Here is a 27,608-nt window from a genome sequence, read left to right as displayed (position 1 = left end):
ATTTAAATATTAAAACGGTTCATTCTAGAAATAATGGCAATAAGATTCAAAAGAACATAGAATTACTCGCAGTTTTGTACGGGGAAAAAAAAAGAATTATTCGCCGTTGAGAAATCCAATCATTAAAAATATTGTCAAAAGACAATGAGAAAAAATAATTAATTCTCCAATTAAATGAAAATAGATTATTATTTTTTTAAATTCCCGAGGAAGTGTATATTTGACCTGCATCTTTTTTTTCTAATTGTACGGAATAATACTTTCTCTAATAGCACGAAATAATAGTATCATTGTGTCTTTTCTGGAGATATCCATTTTCCAAGAGCGACCGATACAGTGGCATCTTGATACCACCAGGAACAGTAAAAACAAATTTTAAGTCGAAAAAGATGAAAAATTGGATCTATGTCCAACGGATCACCCCTGCCAAGAAAAAGTCTTTTGTTTTGATTATTCGACCAGTACTCATATATGAAAGAGAAGGCGTTAAAAGGAAAAGGAAAATCGATCCACTGGCTAGGTAAATCCCTATTAAATGACTACGCAATTGAAACTGCAGAGAAACAGAGCAACGTTCGGCATCCTTTCTTAAACACGAAGTAATTTATGAATACTGGAGACGCTTACAAATGTTCCACAAAAAAACACCATAATTAGCAGTCCTAATTACGTGTTCAGGTGTCCTTGCCTCCTGCTGTACTTTCTCATAGAAACAAAGATTTCCATGTGCTGATAAGACACTAGGCCAATTAACAGAAGGGATTAAGCCTAACACCAGGAAAAATATAGCAATGTCGCGTCCCTCAAATAGACTTCATCCAGTGCCCCGGGGAACAGAATAACGAGTTGGATATTATCACAAAGCATTTATCATCCTCTTCATCTCAGCAGACCTCCTGGAATCTGGCTCTTCTATGGCTCTCTCCGTGAGTACATGCTTGATACGGCACATTGACTTCCTCACCTGAATTTCATTGTTCATTGAAATAGAACAGAATTTGCAGTCGGGCTTGTGAGAATGCACTGGGGGACAAAAAAAACACAACTTGCATCCTAAAAACTGATATACTAAGTTCAAAGAGAAGCAATGTTCTAGTAATCCTTCTTTTACTTTTCTGTTCTTTGTAAGAAACTATCAAAACACAAGTGAGTACATAGCAAAGCTGCTTGTAATTGTAGTACTTCATCTGACATACAAACAAGCTTTTTACATGCATATGCTGGCAACCCCACACCACACAACAAAATATATATATCTTGAAAAACCCTCCACCACTCCCCCAATAGAGAATGAGAGAGAAAATGGAGATGATGATTATAAAACACATTAAGCCCATGTTTGCATGCATATGAAAAGCCATGTCATTTCCCTGGCTTTTCTGACCGGTAGTGCATTTATTTTTAGTGATTCAATGGTTTGAAGGGCTAAATTATTCAAGTCGTTGTCAGTGCAGGAATATAAGGCAACGCATTTGAGGAGCTCAGAGCAACATCAATGACATGCTCATATCAAAATACAAGCAAAGAAGATTGGATATACCTTGGGTAAGCGCTCTGGATTGGGAAATCGAAAGTTCTGGGCATGAAGCATCTGCCGTTGAGTCATCAGCATGTTTTTCTCCTTTAACAGGACATACCATAACTTTTGAAGATCATCCCAAGACTTCAGACGCAGTTCAGAAGCTTTCCAACTTCGCCCTAGAGGCAGTAAGATTAAAAGGAAAACGCATTCAGGAAAAACAAAGGTTCTCTTTTTGCTGATAGGAAAGGAACATAAAATTTTCATAGAGAAGACATACTGTTTTGTAAGTTAATTAAAGTACTTTGTATCAGGCTTGTGAAGCAAATAACATGATGTGCAAAATGGCATACCATTAAAAATACCAAACAGAAAATAATTCACACTTGAGCACATTCAGCACCGTTGGATGTAAAGTATCTGTGAGGTTAATATCATATAAATTGGTCTCAAGCCTTTACTTTAGCTTTCCTTCAGGAGATAGAAAAATATTAGGGTAAAGAAACCACCAAGAATACAAATGTACAAGTCTAACATAGCAGGCTTCAAAATATTACCAGATCATGTAAATATATAGTGATACTGGTTGTATGCTTCAATTTTTCATTCTGTTTTCTTTTCAATTTCTTAATATTCATGTGTTGAATGCTGCTCTTATTTTGTTATTTGGAAAACAGTAGTAAATCATTTACCAGTGATCTGAAGCAATGAAAGGTCGTGTGGTACTCAATTAGCAAATAAAAGAAAACATTAAGAGGCTCATATCATACCATAAACAATTGGTTTATCCTCATCCTGGCTCCTATCAGCCTCAAAGAATTCCTCAAGTGGGTTATGTCCAGATGTAGCTGTAGCAGCAGCGGCAGAGGCAGCATGAGTTTCAGATTTAGCAGCAGCAAGGAGTGTCCTCCCAATAAATCTTGTCATAAACATGATTGAAGAATCAGATTTCTGCAAACAAAATAGAGCAAGTAAATGAGTTCGGGGCACAGCAGAAAATAAAAATAAAGACAAACACCAGAAAATTTGTGATGGTGGGATATATCAGCACTGGAGACCTCATTCGCATTTATTTGGGACCAAATATGCGTTGGCATGCAATTTTATTATTAAGAAAAAAAAAATGAAAGCCACCTTTCTTAGTTTTATAGAAACAAATTGCGCAGTTTTTTCAATTAAAATTCTTTTAATAAACTTAATCATAATATAAAAGGAAGTGGCAGCTGTACTTTAGAATGCTTCTGAGAAGCCAAAACACACAAGTGTGAATCTATCATCGAATAGTTATTGCTGGCCTTGGATCTTAACCCCTTGAAGAAACCCTCAAAGCATCAACAAGGAAAAGATCAATTATCATGCAATATTATCAAAATTCAAATCTGAGTTTTATTTGAACTTTTTATCCAAAGTAATTTAAAATTTCACCTTAGATTATCAAAGTAAAATCACACCAAACATGAAGCAAAACAAAGAACAAGCAGGTAGGAATTTCTCGAAGGCCCAGCACTTATTTCAGGCAATCACAAAAAAAAATAGGGGAACATAAATGATCATGATAAATGAAACGGCATTTTAACAAGCTTGTCTTGTTTTTAAAGCCTCGGACTGCTTTCGTGCATTTTCACACCCAAACTGCAGAAACATCAATATTTACCACAAACCCTGCCTGTTCTCTAGTTTTTTTAAACTGGATCATCAATAAACATCATCAAGACTCAAGTCATGCTTTTGCAAAGATAATCGTATTCAAGCAAACACCCATACTTATTCCAGGTCATGTCGAAGTGAAAGAGAACCATAGAGAGATATCTATACCTAAATGCAGCCTCTCAAATCGAATTAGAGCCCTGAAGTCATCCTCGAACCGAGTCACTGGTGACTGACGTGTTGTGGCGTCAGCTGGGGATGCAGGGAAGCCGGTTGAAGAGGCTGCTGGAGGTGTTGGTGTGGTGGCGGCGGCTTCGGCAGTTGGGGTAATGGAGTGGTTTTGTAGAACTGGGGTTTTATGGTAGGAATGGGCTTGTTTGGACTTTTCAGAGATGCGGGCTGTTTGAAGAGGAGTCTCGGCTTATTCTCTAGGTGACCGTGTTTCCGTTTTAAAATCTTTCTGAGTATTTCTTTTCCTTCTCTCTAGTTTTTTTTTTTATTTATTTAATATCATATTCCAAAGTTTTTCTTTTAAACAATCAAAATAATAAAATGGTTAATCGCATGCAAAGGGTTTTAAAAAAAATTAATTCGTTTTTTTAGTATTATTAATAGAAAAAAAAATAATTAATCATTTTAGAAGTACAGCAACTTGTACAGTAATTTGAAGAGCTTATCTTGCTTCCACCACTCTCGCTAATCCCACTCCATAATTTTATGGGGTGACTAAATTAACCATTATTTTTAATATATTTTATCACAATTTAAATACCATGATATCAAATATATATTTTACAAATCAAAATTAGTTTTTTTATGGAACCAGTAATGTACGAGTGTTTTCTAAAGAAACACGTTCTTGGGCCCTTTAGCCTCATCCAAAGCAACATGGCTAGTGTTTCATTATTGGGCCTTAATGGGCCTGATAGGCTGTGGAGCAAATATTTGGTTGGGGTTGATTGGTGTCTCGTTCTGAATGATTTATAACTAATCCAATCTGTAACATGACATCATCATCATCTTAGTTATTGTTCACCAAAGCCAATTCGGTTTTTGTCTTTGCTTCTTTCAATCTTTGACAGGCATATAAAGCAAATACAGACAAACATATGAATATAAATATTCAGTAAGTCATAAAAAAACAACACAGACATATAAATAGCGTTACTTTAATGCTTAAAATCTATCTTTTCAAAATTCAATTCAAGTAAAATCTCTCTTTTTAGATCTAAATAAATTATCTCCTTTCCATAAAAAAAAAATCTTGTTAGTGATGTTTTGAAATCCAATATACTTAGAAATAAAAGATTTTTAGTATTTGAATAGAGAACGATCACACATTCACGTCAATATTTTTTTCTTTAAAGTTCACGAAGTTAATAAATGGTGATACAAGACATAACACTTTCAAAATGGTCTCTTTTAATGGGATTTAGAGATCCTCTAATGAAAAAATCAGTTATTTTTAATAAAAGATTGTAATAAATAAGAGAATTGACTTTAAATTTTAAGAACAAGAGTATTTGTTCTCAGTATGATAAATGCTCTGAAAATAAAAATATAAATACTTAGAAAATAGAAGAAATATGAATCAATTATCTGGGTGATTGAGAGGGTATATGTAGTCTCTAAACTTTGTCATGTTGCTTGAATTGAAAGATTAGTACGTTATTTCTTTCTAATAACATTAATGAGAGATAAATATCTCTTAGACAGCATTGATCGGGGATAGATATTTCTTGTAAAATATTAATGAAATATAAATATTATTTACACAACATTAATGTTGATAGAAATATAATAAATCTTTAAGATATTTTTATAAACTCATGGATGTAGAGAGATGATCATGATTGACTTTTAACATTTTATATTAAAACACAGAAGAATAAACAAACAAATCTTTGTAAACCTATATGATGCCTAAAAGATTATCAACTCTATAAATATTTGGACCTGAAATGATTCCAATCTCAAGGGTGATGGGTATAGTATTTTGTCAAAATTATATATACTTAAGCCAAGTATATAGCTAAATCCAAGATTATTATATCTAGTATCTTGACGAACCTACATATATTTAGGCTCAGCGTATATCTAAACCCGAAAACATTAATTCCGATATCTCATCAAAAACCTATACATATTTGAATTCAGCACATGCTTTCATACATTTGATCTAAATACGTAGTCGTAGCCAAATAAGAGATCTTAGCAAACCATCTCCTTACAACAGAACACCCTAATAAACAATGCTAAAAGTGAGGAGTGCGAGAATTACGTGAAAATCAGTGAGATTTGAGAGAAAATCAGAGATTTAGGCTGATCGGTTAAACCGATCACAAATCAACAAGCAACCATTTCTCGAGCTCACTAGAAAAGTCCATGAGAAGTGATATTGCACCGTGTGCATCCGGCACTGTTGTGGAGATCCATGCTCAAGAGACGACCATGGATTTGTATATTTTGATAAAGACAATAGTACCATTTTACGAAGGGGATGCGTGGAAAATTGAGATTCTCGTCAGGCAAGGAGAGGAAAAAAAAACAAAGAAAGCGTCCTCTGAACATCATGCTTGGATTAATTCATCAAGTCCGTCCAGATAAGTTATTGAAATATAAAGTAAAATGCCAATAAATATCTGTAGTGTTTTCTAACACGCTGTTGGGCCTTCTAGTCTCTCTCGTCCAGAGTAATATGGCTACTGTTAAAGCCTGCGAATATAAAAACGGTGGTTCAGTATTAGACTGTAAAGGGTTTTTATTTGCTGTTTAGCATATACTTAGTTTTTTTACCAGCGCTGCACTGTGGTTTACATTTTTTTTATATAATCTAATAAAAAAAAGTAAAAATCCTAGGAAGTTAAAAGTTCAATGTATAACGGATAAATAATTTTTAAAATATCAATAGCATGATATACTAGATGATTTTTTTTTTATATACTAGATGATAATTTTATATATATCAAAATACTAATACATTAGATCAATCATGAATAATTATATTTAACTTGTGAAACTCTTGATTTGGGACATGAGCCCATGACAGCACTATAAAATCCAAATCAAAACAAAAAACTTCTAATCAAACTAACCAAATATCATAGGCCTAGATTAAAAAATATATATAAAACATTAAAAAAATATATAAAAAAAAGACCTTGATTTTTAGACCTAAAAATCTTTTTCCAACCTAAAACAGTGTATTGCGCTGTGACATGGCTTGAAGGGGCAGAGCTGGGAATTTTAGTTTGTGATGGCTAAATTATAGAAAAAAAAATTATGGGGGCAAAATTTAATTTTTATTTTATTTTTAAAGCTAAAAATATAATTTATTAAAGGAGGGGGCTGAAAAACAATTTCCTTACATAGCCCTTGCCCCTGCAAACCCTCTAATTCCACCTCAGATGGCTCAGCCCAGTGTTTTTAAAGAAAAAAGAAAAATTCAAGACCCGTGTAATTGATTTGATTGGATTCATCAAGTCGGGTTATTTTAATAATATGATTAAAAAATAACAATAAATTATAAATAAAAAGACCCGAAATAACCCAAAATCATATAGAAACTCAAAAAAAAAGAAGCTCGGTCTTCAAATTAATTAAATGTTGAAGGATAAACAAAAAAACATGAGTTTGTTTTTAAAAAAACAAATGATTTAGTATCTTACACTACCATGCAGGTTAAATATTTTTTTCTAACCTTAAAAAATTGTTAAAATGAATGGAGATTGTGACATATTGGATGATATACTTTTAAAAATAAATATCAAGCAATTCATTTAATTTAATTCAAAAAAAATATTTAAAAAGAAGCTAAATCTAATAAAGAAAAAGATATATAAAAATATCCGAGATAACCCGTATTATTTTTAAAAGCAATGAAAAATCCTATACATAGAAAAAAATTTACCGAGCCCAATGTACAATTAAATCAAATGTTAAATAATAAAACTGAAAAACATGAGTTTAAAAAAAAATAACAAATGAACCCAAGCGATTCTTCTAAACCTGAGTTAATTTTTCAAATTCATAACCTATTAAATCTTAGACTTGGGATAAATCAGTAAGCTCAATTTATAGTTGGAGTATGAAATAAAAAAAAAATCAAATTTTAAAACTTGCAAAGGTTAAAAAATAACAATCAAAAGAAAGAGAACAAAATTTGATATGTAAATATAATAGAGGATGAAATTGTAAAAAAAAAAAAATTCAATATAAAAAACCATCCAAAATAAAATAAATAACAATCAAAATAATGAGAATCAAATCTGAAATAATAAAAAAAAAACAATGGAGTATGGAATAAAAAAAATCAATTACTTAAACTCATTCAAATAAAAAAAAATACAATTAAAAGAGCAAGTACCAAATCCTTCGGGGAAAAGACTTGAAGGGTTGATATGAAGTGTTGTAATGGCTGGCACAAAAATCAAGGAATAAAAAAAAAGAAAAAAAAAACAATTGTCGTCAAACCGTCAGGAATTAAGTCTTTTTAATCCCTGGGGAAATAGAGTAGTTACATTGTCCATGTCAAAATGAAATTCTAAAAAAACCCCTAAATTGTAGTTAATTGTTTTTTGTTTTTAAGGATAACCGAGTAATTTAATTGTACATAAAATTATGGAAAAACTAGGATACCCTTAAACAATTATAAAATTACAAATGAACCTAAAGAAGCTATTATTTTACCCTTGAAAGATAGTCTTGAATTTTTTTTTTAGAAAAAAAAAAACAAATTCACTATTATAATCCATAACAAATTAAGTCCAATGCACAGTGGTTTCCACGTGAAATAGTTTCTGGTAATAATTTAAGTAAGGGTTGGTTTATGTCTCGTCTATTTTGCTAGTTTCATCTCGTTTCTTGTGTTGAACAATATATATTTTATTCAATCTGTAACATAACATCATCTTATTGTTTGCCGAAGCCAATTCAGCTTTTAACTTCCTTTCTTCTAATCCTTGACAAACAGGTGCTTCCAATTCACCTCAGGACCGAGTAAGAAACATTTCTCATCCTCATTTTTTTTTTATTTTTTTTACTACTTTTCTCTTATATTTTAATCTCCTTGTAACTACTGCTTTTTCATCACCCGCAAGCAATGGATTTGATTTGCTAATTATAAAACTACTAAAATTGGTATCTCTGTGCTACTTAACCATCTAGGTGCTGGTCCAGTGGTAAGAACTTGGGATCAAGAGGTTTGCTCCCTCTGTGGTCTCAAGTTCGAGCCTTGTGGTTGCTCATATGATGGCCACTGGAGGCTTATATGGTTGTTAACTTCAGGGCCCGTGGGATTAGTCGAGGTACGCGCAAACTGACCCAGACACCCACATTAAACAAAAAAAAAAAAAAAAATCTCTCACGGTGAGTTTTTCTTCCCCTTGCGGAGACACGAGGCCCATTTACAGTTGCACAGGACAAGGAAAGTGTTTAGTAGTTACTTTAAAAAAAAATATATTATAAAAGTATTAAAATAATATTTTTTTATATTTTAAAATTTATTTTTAATTAAAAAAATAGATTTAAACAAACTATAAAACGGTGCTAAAATGTTCGAGTCACCAAATCCATCCACTTCCTATTAAATTTACTAAAACCCTGTTGATTTGTTGAAGCAGAACACTTTTGCAATGCAAAGCTATCTCCTTCACCGTCCTAGCTACTTTTCTTCAAATTTCCACCCTTCTTTGTTCTGTTCATGAAAATTACATTATCTTAGGACAGCAACACGATGTTAGTCAAGTATATTACTACAAAAATATCCTTTCCCCCAGGCTTTTCTCTCTAACCAAACACCCCGTGTCTCGGGAGACCCCCCTTTCCATCCCCCTTTCCAACGTGGCAAGTAAAGCGTGTTGTCGGCAGTTAATATTTAAATGTTGTAATAGCATCGCGTCAATCTACTATGCCCTAGTTTGAAAATTGCGGGCATGATATCATATAATAAAATTCAAATCTCGTGTAATACAGTAATTGGTCACCACATGTCTGTCTCCTTGTAATTTATGTTTCAGGTGATATATTGTAATTTATACATTTATTATACGAATATTAGCCACGTTTTGGTTTGGTATGCACTCCACTAATCAGATTTTTTATTTATAATTTAATTCAAATTCAGGTTTGGAGGCTTGTGGTAGAAGCCGCAGGCCCTTTTCTTCTTTATAAGGAGCGTAGATGTTAAATAAATGAACCTTTGGGCTATAAGAAAACCTCCTGCAGCTGGAGTTTTGTTTTTTCTTACCTGAAATTCAGGTCAAGAACGTTCGAAGAAAAAAAATATATTAAGCGAAGACAAGACAGTAGCTATGGAATCGAAGGAACAGAAACAATTAATTAATGAAGAAGAAATCTATAGGGCACTTGGTTTTACAAACATAAATCATTGTGGAGTCGTACAGTAACTTGTTTTTTTGTTATTCAATTTTGTTGTCATTTATTTATTTATTTTATTATATTAAAAAATATTTTTTTTAAGTTGTTTTGGTTTCTTTTATATAAAATCACTAAAATTACCATGGTTTTAAAAAAAATCTCTTAAAACAATATATATTTTTTAAAATATATTAATTTCATAGTTTGCCACAACTTAGAAAATTAAAACACCCAAGTTGAAAAGAAGAAGAAGAAGAAGAAGAAGAAATGACAGGCCTTTTTTTCAAAGCATCGGGTTGCTAACGCTTTTTTGGGTGTTTTATGCCTTGGGATTTTGGCAAAAAATAAAACTGATCCCTTTAGTTTTGTAATTAAATATTTTAATTTAAAACTTTATTTTATTCATTTTATAATCACCATATTTTAAAAGAAAAGAGAGAATCATAAAATAATTACAGGGGAGAGTAAAAGAGGTTGGTTTATCAATTTTCATGGATAAAAATAGTCATTTTCAGTATCAAAGTACTTTCTCGACAAGAAAAATATTATTGAGAAGTTATTAAACTCAATCAGGTTTATGATCATATCAAGGGTTTACTATGTTAACTTGGACAGACCTAGATCGCTTCGAGATATTATTCTCTTAATATTAAAAATAATATTATATTAAATTTTTTTAAGCCATAATAACTTTTGACTAGTCATTTGTCTTGCCTCTAGACCTACCTAGTTAGTTGAGGTGTATTGAGCCTATCTTCGTGTGGTTTTATTTGAAGCCCAAACAAGGCAAGGAGTCAATTATGGAGATATCTAAGGTGACCTGCTGAGATGAGTTTAATGAGACTGCCAAAGAGTTCCCCACAACAACATGCTAGCATTATATTATTCTTATGTTTTTTAATACATTCATGTCTAAATTATCAAAATATTGTTTTTTTTTTTTGTGAATATTAGATTGAACCTTTTATAGTTTGATTCTTTTTTTTTTTTACTTTACCTCCACTATTTAGAAAATTAAATTTTACAATCTCGATCAACCTAAAATTTCAAACCGAAATTATGTTATTACAATCATATATAAAATATGAGAACTTTGTTGAAATGCCAAACAATTTCACTCCCAATCTATCCTTTGAAACTACTTCCCTCTACAATATTCTTCAACTTGTCTCTTCTTGTGTGGCAAATTCTTGAAAAAACATAGATAAATCTTATGGTTTTGACTTGGTTTTGTACAAATTGTTACTTCTAATTAGAAATTCCCTGGGGAATTTTTGGAAATCTTAGCATTTAAAATCATTTTTTTTCACAATTAAATTACTTTGTCGCTTTTAAAAGCAAAAAAAAATGTATATATTTGATTCAAAGGCTTTTTTATCTTTTTATTATTACTTGCACAATAAAACTATGGTTATACCATTTAGAGAAAATAATCATTAAACTAGCACATAAGGACTTTTTTGTGTTTTCAATTTTTTGAACAGTGAAGTTATAATATTACCTTTAAAATAAATATATATATATGTATGTATGGTTTCAAGGGTATTTTTGGTTTTCATTCATGGGTTTTTTTTTCAAGGATATTTTAGTTATTTAATATATATATATATGCACTATTTAGTCATTTTAAAATATTAAATGTTATTAAAAAAAATTAAAGGCACATGTCAGCACGTGATGACCCTCGCGCCTTTCAGGAGGTGCATGCATGGTCATACGGTTATCAAATTCCACCATCCAAGGCGATGTTAGGAGCAGCGAATCATCTTCTTCCTGGCGGTGTGGTGCGTTCTTGTGGCAGACGCAAGGTTGGCCTAGAACATGCATTTTTCTCTCCTTCTCTCTCCTGACCTAGAAATTCATGTCAGCCCATTTAAAAAACAATTGTGTCCTCCAGTTTGTATTTCTATCAATTTTAGACCTAACTATTTTGATTATTATTTGTTTTTCTTTTGATGCTTTTTGAATTTTAGATTTTTTTTCAATTTCATCTCTGGAATTTTATTTAATTTAATTTTGTATCCAAATCGGTCCTCATTTTTTTGATTGTTTGTTTTTTGTGTTTTATCTTTTTTATTGATTTGTTAGTTTTTCAATTTCATCCCCAATTATTTTATTGTATTTATTTTTTATCCAATTTAGGTAATCTTTCTTTTGATTGTTATTTTCTTATCCTTTCTTATTTTTATTTTAAAATTTTGTCCCTTAATATATTTTTTTATTTAGTTTTTTTAAAATCTAATTTGAGTCCTTATTCATTTGATTATTATTTTACTATCATTTTCTTAATTTATTTTATTTTTCAATTTAGTCTCTAATTATTTCATTTCATTTAGTTTTTATATCAAATTTAGTCTGTATTGCTTGGATTTTCATTGGGTTATTCTACTCTCATATTTGAGTAACAAGTTAATTAAGTTAACTCGAGTCTTTTTCCTCGAATTTATTTTTTACAATTTCATCATTTGACATTATATTATTGGCCCAAGTGCGAGTTAGTCAAGTTAACACAAGTCATTTTAGTTTTTTTTTTCAATTTTTTTTTAATTTAGCTTGAATCTTTTTTGCTAGGTTCTTCTTTTAAAATTATTTGTATCTCGATCTCATATTACAAGAGGTTGGTTAATCAAGTTAACCCGAGTGAACTCATTTTTTTTATCGACCTTTTTTTTAAATGATTTTTTTTTGTTCATAATTTGATATCATATTATTGGCCCTCGAGTTTTGTCATTTTATTTTGTTTCCATCATGTTATCACAAGTATGAGTTTGTCAAGTTAACGCAGGTTAGCTCGTGTGTTTTTTTATTGAACTTCGATCTTTTTCATTAGGATCTTTTGAGAGTCTATTTTTTTTTATTCTAGTCTTATATTGCAGGTGGTTGGCTAGTCAAATTAACCTGAGTTGACCCGAGTTTTTTTCTTCGACATGATTTTTTTTAAAATTATTTTTTTTTATTTGACATTAGGCTGTTGGGCTTGGAGCTTTGTGATTATTTTTCCTCTTTCTTTTATATGGGTTTAACTTGATCTGATATCTCATGTTGTGTTTTAATTAATTAACCTGGATTAATTCGGGTTATCATAGTTATGTTATTTTTTTTGCATTAATTTTTTTTTAACCCAGCCCACAGAGGAGCACAAATCACCTAACTAATGTGTTTCTGACTAAAACCAGAAAAGTTCCGATGCTTGATAAAACTCAAAAGCACAAAAGATATCAAGTTATTATTGTTAAGGATAGAACATATGCCCTTACGTCTCTTTTAGTGCAAATAAATAATGTCAACAAGCCTTTTAGATTCAAACAACTATACTTTTTAAAGGATACATTTACTTCAAAAATTAACCAACCAAAGAAATATATACTCAAAAGCTATGTGCAAGGACAGGAACCTAAGATCTGGAAAGGAAGAAAATGAAGGTAAAACATAAGTGTCCAAACATTTCATTTTCCACCTATTTTTACATTAATTTTTGAAATCAAAACTGATGAATAATCAATTCTAATAATGAATATAATTAATTATTGTCATTTTGTCTTAATTACCCACCATTAAAAAAAACTTACAACTTTTATCTTTAAATCCATACATTTTTCTTTTGAAAACCCTATTAAGGAAGATGAAAAAGGATGACTGTTCAAACTTTTTATTTTTGGTCTAGAAAAAAAAAATTATAAGCCATGATATTATTTTATAATAAATCAAAAAACAAACCCAAGCCCTAGGCTCGAGCTGAGCGCCGATTTTAATCCTAAAAATATTTATACTCAATTTTAAATTTAATTTTAAATATACCCATTATCTATGATTTATAAAACAAATTTTAACAATGAGTTGGTCCACCAACAACGACTGTATTGTCATCAATAGCATTCCAGCTGTGCTCCCGAACTCAGTCCATCTCGTTGCCGAATACAATATTTTGATGGCATATTTTTCTAGGCTTTAAGTTATTTTATTGTTCAATGAAATATATCTACAGAGTATACTGTTATTTTTCTTTGTTTTCTTGACAATATATACTAGTATATATGTTTAACATTTAACTTGGTCTGTTAATTAAATATGATAGCCTGAAGGTCCATGGAAACATATTTAAATTTAATATATCAACATCTATAAGTTTGAGATGAAAGCAATGTTATTCACGTGCCCCACACAATGAAGAATTGATTGAATGCCTCGACCAATTATAATAAACCTTGATATATAATTCTGAGGGTGTAGTTCAACTGGTCATGCTCTAAGTTTGCTCTCTAGAGATCACTAGTTCGAGTCCCACAAAACTCGGAGCCGCTGTAGGCTTACATGGTTGTTAACTTCAGGGCCCGTGGGATTAGTCGAGATACGCGCAAGCTAGCCTGAACACCCACGTTAATAAAAAAAAATACATTGATATACTGTTATAATTATTTAGTTTTAACTCTTAAGCTATGCGATTTTTTTTCTTTTTATTTATTTTTGTCATAATGTTTACGACTGAGTCTAGATATATATTTTTTTACAATTTAATTGCAGTCCCTTTGACCATATTCTTTTTTATTATATCAATGTATATCCTAATGACTTTTCTAAAGAGATAATAACCATCATACTATTATGCCCAAAACATATGTTATTAACGAATATTGTCTTTAAGTTTTGTCGTTTTGATTTAAATTTTGTACATTATATCAGCAAGAAGTGGTACGAATTGCTTTATTATGTGTTTCTATCACACCGAATTATGTCTAATTAAAATTTTTTTTTAATAATTTTCAAGTCTTCACCCTTGCATTATTGAGAAAAAGAATCATATACTATTACATTCCCAAAATAATAATAATAAAAAATAATATTTGATGGGGTCCGGTCCAAGCACTCAGAATGCAATCATAGCCACACAAACTCCTAGACGGCCTAAATCATCCTCACAACTCCAAAGTTTTGTACGTGAGATTGTCCTCTCCAGATATATTTATTATAATCAAGAACAAAAATACGTGTAATTATCCCAATCACTCCTCTTCCCATACCAACCATCCATTTCAATTGCCATCAATGGAGCTGGCTTAAAATAGCGACTAGTCAATAGATGAACGGTCGGTGAGCGGCAGCGTTTACCGTACCCTTTAATATATATATTTAAAATTTAATTAAATTGTTATTTTTTTAAATTAATTTATTTTTGATATTTTTATATTATTTTGATGTGATGATGTTAAAATAAATTTAAAAAAATAAAAAAAATAGTATTGTGATATATTTTCGAGTGAAAAACACTTTAAAAAGAAACCGCTACTATAATAACAAATGAGCTCTAAGAGAATTTATGAGAGTGTAGTAGCGGTTGTTTTTTAAAGTATTTTTTATTTATAATAACAAATGAGCTCGAAGAGAATGTTTGAGAGTGTAGTAGCTGTTGTTTTTTAAAGTATTTTTTATTTGAAAATATATCAAAATAATATATATTTTTTATTTTTTTAAAATTATTCTTGACACAACACATTAAAATAATTTTAAAAAATAAAATTTTTAAAAACATAATTTCAAATGGATTACCGAACAGCACCGAAGTCATGCCGCAGTGTTTATTGTACCAATATTTTTGGTCCAAAGCAGCACCCTTTCTTAGTAATTATCTATAATTATATAATTCATATGGATAAAGGGGGGTGGCTAAAGAAATTATAAAAACAAGATTTTGCAGAGGAAAATCAACATCTCCTGGTAGAAGTGAAGCATGGGGACCACTCACTCTCATCAAAGGATGACAGATGTCTTGGGTTTGATGGGATGATGCCATGTGTAAGTGTCTATTTAGCATGGTCAGAGCTTCTACTTTTCATATCGTTTTTTTTTAAATGTTAAATTAATATTTTTCTAATAATTCTAATTTTGATAATATAAAAAGAATTAAAAATACACTATAACCGATCACTATCTGGTGATTTTATGTCGGGCCTTTGTTGGATGGACCCCATTGGGCCCTGGCTGTTGTAAGACCACCATTCCCATGAGCAGGAGTAGAGATTGGGAGCCTTGAGAAGAGCTAAAGACGCGGACAGCTGTCCTATTGAACGCGGTTACATACATCATCGTCATCGTCATCAAACAAGGCAGTCTCGTGGGCCTAATGGGGCCAAATTTATAGCCACGATCCTTATCCACTACCAGAACTACCCTTCATATTGTAAATATCAAGGAGGGCAGTTTCGGAAATGAAAGTGCTATTTAGAGCACTTGTTTTATGTGATTAAAAAGTATCAAATGAAAAAAAAGTTGATATCGTAAAGAGCACTTGTTGTTCATATTCCAAAACCTTATTTATTTTTTAATATTTTTGTAATATACTGATATTAAAAATAAATTTTAAAAAATAAAATAAATTATTTTATTTTAAAAAATATCTTGTTGTTACATTAAAGGTGAAAGGTTAAAGGTTAAAGGTAAAAAAGTTAAGTGAGAATAATTAATGTCACATCTCAACTCACTACCTAGATACTCTAAAAAGTGAAAAAGTAAAGGAACGCCAGTAGCAGGTAGCTAGCAAGTGTGTAGCGCCACTAGGAAGGAGGTAACCATACTATACATTATTGGAGGCTTACGCTAAAAAGGAGAAGAATTATGAACCCTTTGAAAAACATCCAATTTCAACCCAATCATTATGTTTTTGATGATAGCCAGTCTGAGTGAGATTTGCCACTCGGGAAACCAATTGGAGACACACATGCTCGGGGCTTAACTGGACTGCCCTTTTTGATCCCTCGCTAAACAGTGCTAGATCGACACTCTACTCATTTTGTTGGATCCCAACTCCACTTCAAACCCAGAAGATAAAAGGATTGGGCAAACAGTGGTGGAAAAGTTGAACAATGCCCTCCATTTTTTTTATCAGCAGCAAGGAGTATCCCTCCGTCGCCATGGCTAGCAGCAACCACAGCAAATCAGAGCCTTCAAGCCGAATTTCGGTGCGTCAAATGGACCCGTGAGCATTGCCTTTATTAATACCTGTTTGGCCATTTCCGGGACATCGTGCAGGCAGGTCTCTGTCTGTGTTCCTTCCCTTGGTTCACACTTGCTCTGTTATTGTAGCAAGTCGTGACCCATTAACGTTAACGAATCCCAGACTGTAATTATCTGTGATTACGTGTCATTAACCTAGTGGCGGCAGGGGCACTCACTAATCACTATTTACACTGACTCTGTGAGTCAATTATCTTTAATTTGCCGTGTGAATTTCCAATCCAGCGAGTTTAATTTGCCGTGTGAATTTCCAATTCAACGAGTAAACGTTGTTTTAAGGTGTTTTTTTATTTAAAATCTATAAAAATATAACTTTTTTTATTTTTTAAAATTTATTTTTAACATTAATATATTAAAATAATTTAAAAATAAAAAAATCATTTTTTTATAAAATGCTGTTTGAACCATCTCCCAGGAGCGTCTTATTACCGAAGCACGGATGTGTCGGATTAGCGTTTAAAATGTCTCACAAACAATCCTGATTACCAAAACATCCCTCCCAGTCAAATCCTTTCAAACAAGAAAAGCTAAGCACAAAGTGACAAGTGGAAAGGGCATTTTAGGGATGGCGAGCAAACAACGCTGCATAAATATGAATGTTTGGTCCGGGAAACGTGTTTACGCTTCACCTTATCATGAAATGAGAAACGAATGATTCACAGAAATCCGAAAGCCACAATCATTTATTTATTTAACCTCTCCTGCCAAAGCGCTACCCTCTCTTGTATTCCTTCTCTTTCCCCTTTCTTTGATAAAATTGCAACACTTTATCTCCTTCACTTCACTTTACTCTCCTCTTTTCTTTTCTTTTCTGTTCTTTTCCTGACACACCGATAAACTTTTGATAAGCTAGTGATCATCAGGGCTTGTCAGTTGGCAAATGGCTTCAGATGAGAGTATGGCCTTGCTTTCTTCTTCAGTTCAAGAAGATGATCCATATGATCATGACACGGATGATGGGTATCAGCCTCCTAGTCTTCATAACCTGTCTAGGTTGTCCATGTGTACAAGTTCCTTGTACACCAATGAAGATGATGATTATCAAGATTGTGATGGGATGAAGATGTTTCTTTCAAGATTGCCTGCAGAGAATTTTGATGCTGATGAGGAACTCTCTGATGATCATAAAGAAGGCAATAACAAAAACACACTTGACCTCTCTTCAGATTCTGATGAAGAGCCAGGGTGCTACTCACTTCCAGCGACACCACCTCGGAGGAGAAATCGTGGTGGCTTAATAAATCAAGTACAGTTAATTGGAGCGAAAGATTATGCCAGTGAAAATGAAGCTCAAAAGGGTATCACGAGACAAAAGATGAGAAAGAATTTGAGGAAAAGAAGGGTCATAAGAGAAAGGTGGATGGACAATAACAACATGAGTTTTAAAAAGAAAGAAGAGGAGATGACGGGGGTGAGTAATTATGGGTATTGTAATAGTTTTAGTGGGGAGAGTGAAGGTGGTGGGTTGGTAGTGATAACAAGGCCGAAAGGAGGGAGGAGGTCGTTGTGTATGGACTTGGATGAAGTGAAGGCTTGTAGGGATCTTGGGTTTGAATTGGAACATGAGAGGATGCTAGAGATGCCTGGTCGTGTCTCCCTTTCAGGATCTACTCTTGATACTAGCAGTGGTGGCAATTCTCCTATTGCCAACTGGCGCATCTCTAGCCCTGGTTAGTATACATTTACCTATAACGTCTCTTGACTTTCTCTCTGTACGGTATGCCTACACATTGCAAAGGACAGAATCTTTGAAATGATTTATGGACCAAAACTTGAGATGGGTGATTAAGAGTTCTGAATATGACCAGCACTGTCACTAATTCCGACGAATTGCGGGCTGTTGAGTTTCACATACTATATTTTCAGTGTTGTTTATAATGGCCTCAAAGTTAAAAACTTTTGTGTCTAATTGAGTGTGGAATTTGTTATGCAGGTGATGATCCGCGAGATGTTAAGGCAAGGCTCAAGGTATGGGCACAGGCAGTGGCAATTGCATCTGCATCTAGACATGGTGGCGTCTGACTAGTGATGTTTGCGGATTCTAATCTATACTTTTTCGTTTTCGTTTTATTTTGTGGGGTGAAGAGAGTTTACCTTACCTCTTAATTTTCTTTCCTACAAAAGAGTTTAATTTGCCTCTCTTTTTGTGAAGGTTACCTTCATTTTCTTTTCTAGTTGGGTTACTGGGATTGAAGTTGGAGTCAAACATTATTTGCCCGCTACTTTACTTACTTTTGTACAGCTTCCCGCTGTTGTAAATATCACATGCACACCGGGGTTGGAAGCATGAAGATGGTAGTAGACTTGAAAAACATAGTTCATTACTTGTAGTGTGATTTTGAAGGTTTTGTATACGGTTTGTCTAATTGTTTGTTGTTAGATTTGATTGATTTGGGTGCTTGCGGTATTTAGATTGAGATTATGTTACATTGTGTATCCAGAAAAGAAAAAAGAAAACGTTATATCGAGTTATCTAGGGCCTTGCGTGGTTATGTTGTTGGAGTATGAGTTTGCTTACAGAAAGAGGATCGTTTCTTTTGAAACATGGAACGATTTGTAGAGCTACTTTTAATCTAGGCGCACACCCCTTTCCTTTTCAGTATAGAAACCACCAATGCACGTGCTCACGAGCTAATGATAAAAACCTCGAGCATTTTAGGTCCAACGCCCAGAAATCTTGGGTACTTCTGTGGAAATCATCCCTGTATCCCATTAACAAACATGTACGCTTGTTCATTTTCTTCGACAGTAGAGTGCCTTGCATATTTCCAAGTACAAATACCCGGGCTCACGAAGTTAGGGATGTTATACCTATCCCATGAAAATATAAAAGCTTGCAAAATTTTAGGTCCAACGCCCAGAAATCTTGGGTACTTCTGTGGAAATCATCCCTGTATCCCATTAACAAACATGTAATATTTCCAAGTACAAATACCCGGGCTCACGAAGTTAAGGATGTTATACCTATCCCATGAAAATATAAAAGCTTGCAAAATTTGAGTTCAAATAGAAATGGAAAACAATCTACGTAGAACCCATGACACAGTAAATTTTTAATAAAACGCGGACAGATCAAAATTGACAACCTCTAGAACTAGTGTTAAGTTCTTGTAAAATCTTCTGCTTGAAATGCAATAAGAAACTCAGGACCAGCTGCAAGAGCATAAGAAATGCAATGACCGTTAAAAATGGTGCCTTGAGCCAATGGTTTCATATGGCTGTGAGCAAACAGATCTACACACCGTGTCTTTATCGATTTGGATTTGAAGACAAATGTCACCGGACAAACTTAAACCCCGTAGTGCTTATAGAACATAATGACACCAAGAAGACGATGAGCAGATTTAATGGGGTTGAAGTTAACCTTGTAGACTGGGAGAACGTTATGTTTGAAACAACATCACTGCAGAGGGAGATACTAATTTTAGTTTTAGACAGTTGAAATTCAGTAAAATGGTGCATGAATTATACAGAAAGAAAAGAAACTGGACGATGATACAAGCTATCACCATTCACATGACTCGAAGCATATCACTTGTGGGTTACATGGTGACACCCGGGACAGAACAAATTAGTTTAACATATATTCTCGGTAAAAGCAATATTGACATTGTACCCATGTAAATTCAATTTTGGGATCTAAAGCCAGCACACACACACACACACACACACACCATCTTTCAGCATAACAGTGTCATAGACTCATGATTCTGACAAAAGAATAGAGCGTTATATAGTGAACAGAATTTAAAATCTGTGATTGAATTGAATTTTCTGAAATTCATGGTTTATGATTGCTGAGCAGGAGGAAATGACAGCAGAAGCAGGAGGCATGATGGCTGAACCAGGACCTTGGGTTTTCTATAATATCTCGAATATTCATTTCAACTTGATGCCCGGTGAACTTTTATGTTCTACTGGGACAGTAAAATACAACAGAGAGAACAGATGTCCATACACATTCAGGAAGAGTGATGCTATTCACTGCATTCACCCCGCCAAGTGATGTCTTAATCATCACCACAAACAAATGTTCCAAGTTCGACATGTGTCAATCAGGGAAATGAATAAAGAAGAAGCCATAAGGAACCGATGGATAAGTTATCACTCACTTGAAAACTAGATTATGGCATGTGTTGTCACAGGGGTATGGACAGTCAACAGCTTTAACATCTTCCCGATCAAAATACCAGTCTCCAACAGATTGTGCAATCCTCTGCATAGTGTGAAATTTAATTAGTGCAAGTTTTTAAGTTCCATGCATGCATGCAAGGCATCCTGCGTGTGCTCATCAGATCACACTATAAATGCGAAATAATTTCATCGTAATCCGTCCGTTCTATGAAAAGAATAAGGGACAAACAGATCACATGTGAATATCTATTCTACATTTACGATAAAGCCTCTGTCTAAGAAATTTATCAATCATACCTTGTTCCCTATACGTGGAGAATCATCAGCGAACCATGTATCTTGTCTCTCAGATTGGCAATGAGCAAAACAAGAATTTATGAACAAACCATTTTGATTGGATGATGAAAAGACTTTTATGGCATCCAGCATTTGATTCCTGAATTCTGTTTTATAACAGAGAAAGGACAGACCATTATATATATGAATCATGAGTTCTGAATCAAACTGAATATTGATGCAGGGATTAAACAACCAAGCAAAATAAAGTTTATTTCAAATTCTACCTTGCAAAAATTGGATCTGTGATGAATTACATTGTGCATTATTTTGTCTGCATTCTTTCCATGTACCATGAGGATCAGCTGATGGTGGAGCTAAACTGGACCGCAGCTGCCAAAAAACAAAGAGAAGAAATTTTACTCAAGCTATCCAACTTTCAGGAAATGACCTGGCCCATAAAATGTAACTACAGTGTTGATTTGATGTTTCACTAGTGTTCACATGCAATTTCTTTAGCCTTTTTCCCAATGGTTGCTCTGCTGTTCATTCTTTTCTTCTCTTCTGTTTTCTTGGTTTTAGTACTATCTCAATTTTTAAACCGAGGACTCTTCTACTTGCCTTAGAAATCATGTGTCAGTCGTGTCTGCTGATGGCTTCTGGCCTTCGGCTCAAGTTGCAACGAAGAGGGGTTGAACAGGGAAAAGTTTTATTTGAACTAAACTCAAACTGGTAGGTTTTGGCAACATGAAACATTTTTCACCAAGCCCCTACCCTGAGGGTAAAAAAACTAATTACAACATCTTTTTTTGAATGTAGCAAAAGACCTCCAATTAACGGCATGATAGCTGTTTGAGAAAGTATACTTGTTACGTGGTACATAATCCTTTCCTTGTTAGCTATTAGAAAGAAAATTTGAAGATAAAATGATTACCTGCCATACATCATAGGCTGAATTGAGAAGAAATAGTGGAGTCCTTACAGCAGCAACCAAATTCTGGGGAAAGAAGCACTGAGGAAGGGGGGAGAGAGAGTCATAAAATCTCTGAAATTAAAATGTACTCGTGCAACTACTCAATAATCAAGCCAGAAGATTACCGAAGTTGGATCTAGGTGGTCAATACAAGTACTTGGCAGACTCTTTTGCACTTCCTACAATTTCATCCATATACACATGGTCAATCAATGGCCAAGTACCAAGAAGAAATGTATTCAATGGAGAGATAATACCTACAATTTAACACAACGAAGAAAAAGGTGAACCAGCATATTAATAACTATCAGATCAAAGCATTCAGATTCTATAAGGATCACATAAAATGATTCTACTTAAAAAATTGTTTTCACCAGCATGGAAATTGTTTAAAGATATACCTGTAAGCTGACTACACCACTATAAAAGTTTTGCAGGGTGTGCCCACCTGATATATCCATTCTGCAGAAGTTCCATTAAAAAAAAATAAAAAATCATCAATGACATATATTTCAATTGAAGTTCATGCACTGATAGAAGCCATCAAAAAGAATTAAGAAAAGCTTCTTACGCATTGAGAAACATTCCAGCATCACTTAAGCATTTCACTTTTGTAGACTGTGGAAATAATTCCCTGAATTCATCACAATGAATTATGGATGCCAAGCCCCCAGCAGAGCATCCAGAGAGAAGAGCCTAAAATGCATTTGTGGACTAAATTGAATGGAACTGAAGGAACAGTATAACATTCAGAAAAGACATGATAAATTAAAATACCTGAGTGGCATTTTGCATTCCTTCAGCCATTAAATATTCCATTGCAGCTGACCAGATACGTTGTCCTCGAAAATAAAGCTGTGAAGCCTGAAAAAGTAACTCAAAGAGTCAATGCAGTTTCAAATTTTAGAAGGGAAAATAAACTTTAAGCCAAACTAACTTGAATAAAAATAAAATAAGAGAGAATTGTATTGATCGATAATATTGGATTGTTACATCTGGTTATATTTATATAGTTAATACAAAAGACTAAGACAACAAATCAAACCAAATTACAATCATAGATAATCTGATCTCCTTAATCTCCACTTATATTATAATCTTTGAATGATCTTATTTGATTTCTTCGTTATCTTTAACTGCTCCATAATCTTCTTTACATTATATTCTCTAATAAATCTTTCCATAGCTAGCATAAAGGAAACATGACGAAAAGGGAGGCAAATCCTCCATACCAACAAAAACATTTATTGTCCACAGTTTCAAAACAGAAGAATCAATTTTGGTTTTTCATATTCCTTTGTATGATACTGTCATTCTTAGACACCTGTAAAATTTCAGGCCACTGAATCAAATTGATATATCTACATGGGTCCGCAGGAAAACAAATAATCAGCCAGAGTTTCTAGATGAACCCTGCCAAGCACCAAAATTCCTGACACTCCTGCGGATTACATGTAAAATTTGGCAAATGCAATGCTATGAGAACCTTACAGAATGCTAAAACAAAAAATATGAAGACGCAGCCTATGCTAAAGATCACTATAATACAAGACATGCTGCTTCAGTATGTCAGCATTGAAGTTATAAAATGCCCTCGAAGTACAGCTGCTGATATATCTGAGGATAGTACCTCTTCAATTAAATCATTTAACCAAACCAATTATCTTCAGCATGCCATGCAGCAAGATGCCGATTACAGCAATTTAGGCAAACCCTTATATTCTATCTGTAATAGTTATTCGAGAAATAAAGTACAAGGAGCAAACATTCCCACCAACCTCATTCTGACTGTCCCCGCTAAAAGATGCGCCATCACAATAACGTACCTTTACTCTGTTCCAGTTAAAGAAATCTGTATGCATAAGAAACCGCCACTTTTACAAACAATGGATCACCCTTACAAACAATAAGCCAAACTTCTATTGAAATAGCCAGAGTATGGAGTTTCCTAGGTTGGGAAGAAACCTGGATTTTCTTCTGCTTTATCACTTAATATTCCAGTGAAAGGTAATTGCTTTTCAAAAAGTTTTGATGAACCACGACGAGTAGTTTTGCGGTAAACACAATTTCTAATGGTATCGCACCACCCTCCTCCCTGCATCAAGCAAGAGACACCGAAAAGTGAATCACATTTATGAGCTATAACAAAGCATAAAAAAGAAGAGACAGAAAGACTAATATTCCTATGCAAAAAATGACAATTGGCTTGCTCTTGAAGATTCCAAACTTGAAAGACAATGCTGCTGCTATTGTTGAATGGAATCTAACGAAGCCAATTCTGAAATGTTGTTTCGCATACCTCTAACTGAACGAGCCAGCTATCTTTTCCCGTTCCAGACCCACGATCCAAGTGGTAACCGGGCAGTGTTCCATCCAAACAGACTGGTACAAGAAGACGTGACAGTAAAACATCAAGCAGTCGACTTCAGATAAAACAAGAATGGCCTCACTTTCAATCTGTAAAATAATCTCCTCCTCTTTGAAGATATAAATGCAGTAAGATTACACAATATCACAGACTCTATTTAAGAACTATCACATCGTTAAAGCAATCAACTGTATGCCAAACAAAGAAATTCATTCCTGAAAAGAAATGAGAAAAAAAAAGAGAGACAGCCCAGTAAATCATTTTCACAGTAGTATTTGATAACAAGAGCATCCAATTCCAACAATGGACACAAGAATTAAGGAGAGAAAGGAAGTACCAGCTCCACTGGAATCAGCTCCCTGAATAAGAGTGAGGCCGACCATGAGAGGTTTATCAGTAACAGAGGAAGAAGGTGAGACAGCCGCATAGTACTCAAGGAAGGAGAGGACTCCTTGCCTATCTTTCAAATCTTGAAAAACATGGTTAGATCCGCTCAAAACATTCCCAATTAAAGTAAACACGAACAGGGACAACACTTGCACCTGCTTCATCCTTTCTCTCTCTTTGATTCTGTTATCTAGCTACACACACACACACACAATTTTGCCTGCACTTGGCTAAAGTTGTTTTAATTTCGTGTAGCATTTGAATTTTCTATATAATGAGTTACTGAAGATGAAATCCGGGATCTTTTTGTAACGAGGCAATGAAATACGCCTTCCTTTTGCTGAGCTGCCACTCGCTCTCACTCACTGTTTCAAAATTAACGATTTTAAGCGCAAGTCAATTATTGTACTGTTTGGCACAGAAACCGTTGTCGTTTTTTCTCTTTCTTTTTATTCACTTTTTTCTTTCTTTTTTTTATTCTTTTTCACGTGGACTTCAAATTTCAAAGCTCGCGTGGCTGTTCTCGTGACAAAAATTATTCTTTCCTTTCCTTTCTTCTCGTTTTTTTTTTTTTTTTTTCTGGTTCTGGCAATATTACGAGGCAAAATTAACAAAACCTAACTGGTTGGAATAATATAATATATATTTATTATGACCAATTTTTTATAATTTTTTTTATTCTATTTCAAAACCCAAATATCATTTTTTATATAAAAAATACTCTTGCTCGGAGGGAAAGCCTTTTATTTAAGGGTTAAGATATGAAAAGAATATTTTTTATATTTAAAATGTGTGTTTGGTATTGCGGTAAATTGTGCTTTTTAAAAAATATGATTATTTTTTTAAAATTATTTTTATATATATGTTTATATTATTTTAATGGGCTAATGTCAAAAATAAATTTTAAAAATTAAAAATATTATTTTTATATATTTTTAAACAAAAAATACTTTTTTTTTAAAAAAAAAAATATATATATATATATATATATATATATATATATATATATATATATATATATCCCAATTACTCTTTAGTACATTGCTATCATATGTAACTTTTTCCTTACGTGTTTGATTTTTCATGAAAAAGAATACCCAGAACCAATGCCTTTCCGTCAAAACACCGAATAACAAAAGAAGAAAGATGTTCGGACAGAGAAATTGTTTGCCATCCATGACTTTTTCTCTACATTGATGGGTGATGTTTCAGACATCTATTATTATTATTATTATTATTATTTGGTTAGAAATCAAATAATTTACCCTCCCAAACCATGTTCTTAAAAGCTGGCCCATATAATAGGAGGGAGGCCTCCTTCAATTCTGGCTAGAAATCTCAGGGAGATGGGCAACCATATTCTTACACATAAATACTGTTGTAAAAGCAATGAGTTTGGTTTGTAATTCATATATTGAGTTGTATGTATTGATCTTCACATGCGCCATTAATACTTCCTTGAGGTTGAGATGTCATGAACTTACAAGGATTTGGTTTCCTCGGAGAAAAAGAACAAAAATAAATATAAGAGATAATGCTGGAACCTCGTGTCCAGGCTTCAAACTAATTTTGTTGTGCATGAGGGCTCCATTCTCCAAGCCCGGCGGGCATGACTTCTGATGCACCAATATCTCTCATCATTCCAAACCTTGGGGCGACAATGATGAGGCGGCACAGGCTCGGTCCACCAGTACCGGACGAGGTGCACGGCCTTTATAGAAAGCTTTCATGGAGGAGGGGTGCTAGTACTGCTTTTTCGATGATATGATGTAACATCCTCTAACTCTATGTTGGCTCATCTACCACCTTTCATACCCTGGCGATTACTAATACTTGTACGGCTATCTGTAACTTCTTCTCCGATCCTAAAGCGACAGATATAAGTGTTAACATATATAAAACCCATGGCTAAATTGTAGCTAGATGAGAAAAAACATGAGATTGAGTTTGAGAAATTGATAGATATTCGTGAACTAACTGTGAAGAAGACAGGGAAAGAGATTTTAGATCTGAACCTGAAGGAGTTTGATATGGATAAGTTGTTAGGAAAACACAGGCATGTTATGAGGCGATGCTTGATTATGAAAAAAGTTGAGAAGTTTACAGATGGGCCAATGATTTGTGATCCTTGCTATCATAACCATCAAGATAGGCCTAGAAGTAAAGCACGTCAGCTAGAAACATCCTTGTATTCGATCTCTTATCTTGAGCCTAAACCTAGCCTCCCACGAGGAAAGGCCCATATGTCTCTTTATCTATAAAAGTGATTTCAGTGCTTTAAGAAAACCTAAATTTATCCCTAGTAACTAAGAAGGACAAACTCGTTTCTAACAGAATCAACTTATTCATGTACTAACATAAGATTCTGTCGCACTCTGACTCGCTTGGTGGTGATGGACATGCTATGTGCACTTGCATTGTAAAAAATGATTGAAGAGATAGCAAAGATCTTGAGAAGAGGGGAATCACACGTGGTAAGAAGTTAGTTGACAAGTTAACTAGTAGTTAGGAAGTTAGTTGGAATTAGTTAGGATAAACTAATTTCAAGTTAGTCAATAGTTTAATCCTTGTATAAAAAAAATTATAAAAAAGCTTGAGGTAAGGAATAAGACTGAATAATTTAGTAGTGTAAATTACTACCTCTATCTTTCACCCACAAAAGCTGAAAATCTTTTTGGAGAGAAATAAAAAGTGAATTTTACAGAAAGTGCAAGAAGTTGAGAATGAGAAAGAGGATGAATCAAAGAATGTTGGGAAGGGTGATGTGGGCTAGATTACTGATGAGAAATGTGTTTTTTTTTTCTATAACAAGTTATCGAGTTGCTCAAGTAAATTTTTAGAGTGAAAGCTTGTGGTTATGCGAGTGAGCGAGAGAGTATGTGAGACTTGTCCTTTCTTGCAAAAATTAATATTACATA

The 27,608-nt window shown here is 33.4% G+C and overlaps 3 protein-coding genes across 5 annotated transcripts; 1 reads left to right on the top strand and 2 right to left on the bottom strand.

The window, feature by feature from the left end:
• Positions 1 to 486: 486 nt before the first annotated feature.
• On the bottom strand, positions 487 to 3,589 carry LOC7486835 (uncharacterized). Of its 2 annotated transcripts, none has more exons than XM_002320215.4 (4): positions 3,335 to 3,581; positions 2,290 to 2,470; positions 1,541 to 1,698; positions 487 to 964 (listed from the first exon to the last, which is right to left on the bottom strand). In XM_002320215.4, the coding sequence occupies exons 2-4, from the start codon at positions 2,450 to 2,452 to the stop codon at positions 857 to 859; spliced, it is 429 nt and encodes a 142-aa protein (XP_002320251.1). In that variant the 5' UTR covers positions 2,453 to 2,470; positions 3,335 to 3,581; the 3' UTR covers positions 487 to 856. The 2 variants fall into 2 exon arrangements, with proteins under 2 accessions (XP_002320251.1, XP_024440278.1); XM_024584510.2 differs by having other exon boundaries at positions 875 to 1,023; positions 3,335 to 3,589.
• Positions 3,590 to 17,161: 13,572 nt separating this feature from the next.
• On the top strand, positions 17,162 to 19,024 carry LOC7455383 (uncharacterized). Its single transcript, XM_002320892.4, has 2 exons — positions 17,162 to 18,222; positions 18,486 to 19,024. Exons 1-2 carry the CDS (start codon positions 17,433 to 17,435, stop codon positions 18,572 to 18,574), a joined length of 879 nt encoding a protein of 292 aa, XP_002320928.3. The 5' UTR covers positions 17,162 to 17,432; the 3' UTR covers positions 18,575 to 19,024.
• Positions 19,025 to 19,493: 469 nt separating this feature from the next.
• On the bottom strand, positions 19,494 to 25,059 carry LOC7486834 (pectin acetylesterase 6). Of its 2 annotated transcripts, XM_024585068.2 has the most exons (14): positions 24,641 to 25,059; positions 24,235 to 24,317; positions 23,901 to 24,030; positions 23,714 to 23,787; positions 22,713 to 22,799; positions 22,507 to 22,631; positions 22,337 to 22,397; positions 22,061 to 22,114; positions 21,897 to 21,974; positions 21,250 to 21,355; positions 20,984 to 21,129; positions 20,665 to 20,768; positions 19,795 to 19,955; positions 19,494 to 19,705 (listed from the first exon to the last, which is right to left on the bottom strand). In XM_024585068.2, exons 1-13 carry the CDS (start codon positions 24,852 to 24,854, stop codon positions 19,829 to 19,831), a joined length of 1,389 nt encoding a protein of 462 aa, XP_024440836.2. In that variant the 5' UTR covers positions 24,855 to 25,059; the 3' UTR covers positions 19,494 to 19,705; positions 19,795 to 19,828. The 2 variants fall into 2 exon arrangements, with proteins under 2 accessions (XP_024440836.2, XP_002320250.4); XM_002320214.4 differs by having other exon boundaries at positions 19,494 to 19,955.
• Between the last annotated feature and the right edge of the window lie 2,549 nt (positions 25,060 to 27,608).

This window comes from Populus trichocarpa, chromosome 14 (assembly GCF_000002775.5).
Source record: "Populus trichocarpa isolate Nisqually-1 chromosome 14, P.trichocarpa_v4.1, whole genome shotgun sequence".
In the NCBI taxonomy this organism is placed as follows: Eukaryota; Viridiplantae; Streptophyta; class Magnoliopsida; order Malpighiales; family Salicaceae; genus Populus; species Populus trichocarpa.
This window is presented reverse-complemented; position numbering and strand designations above follow the sequence as displayed.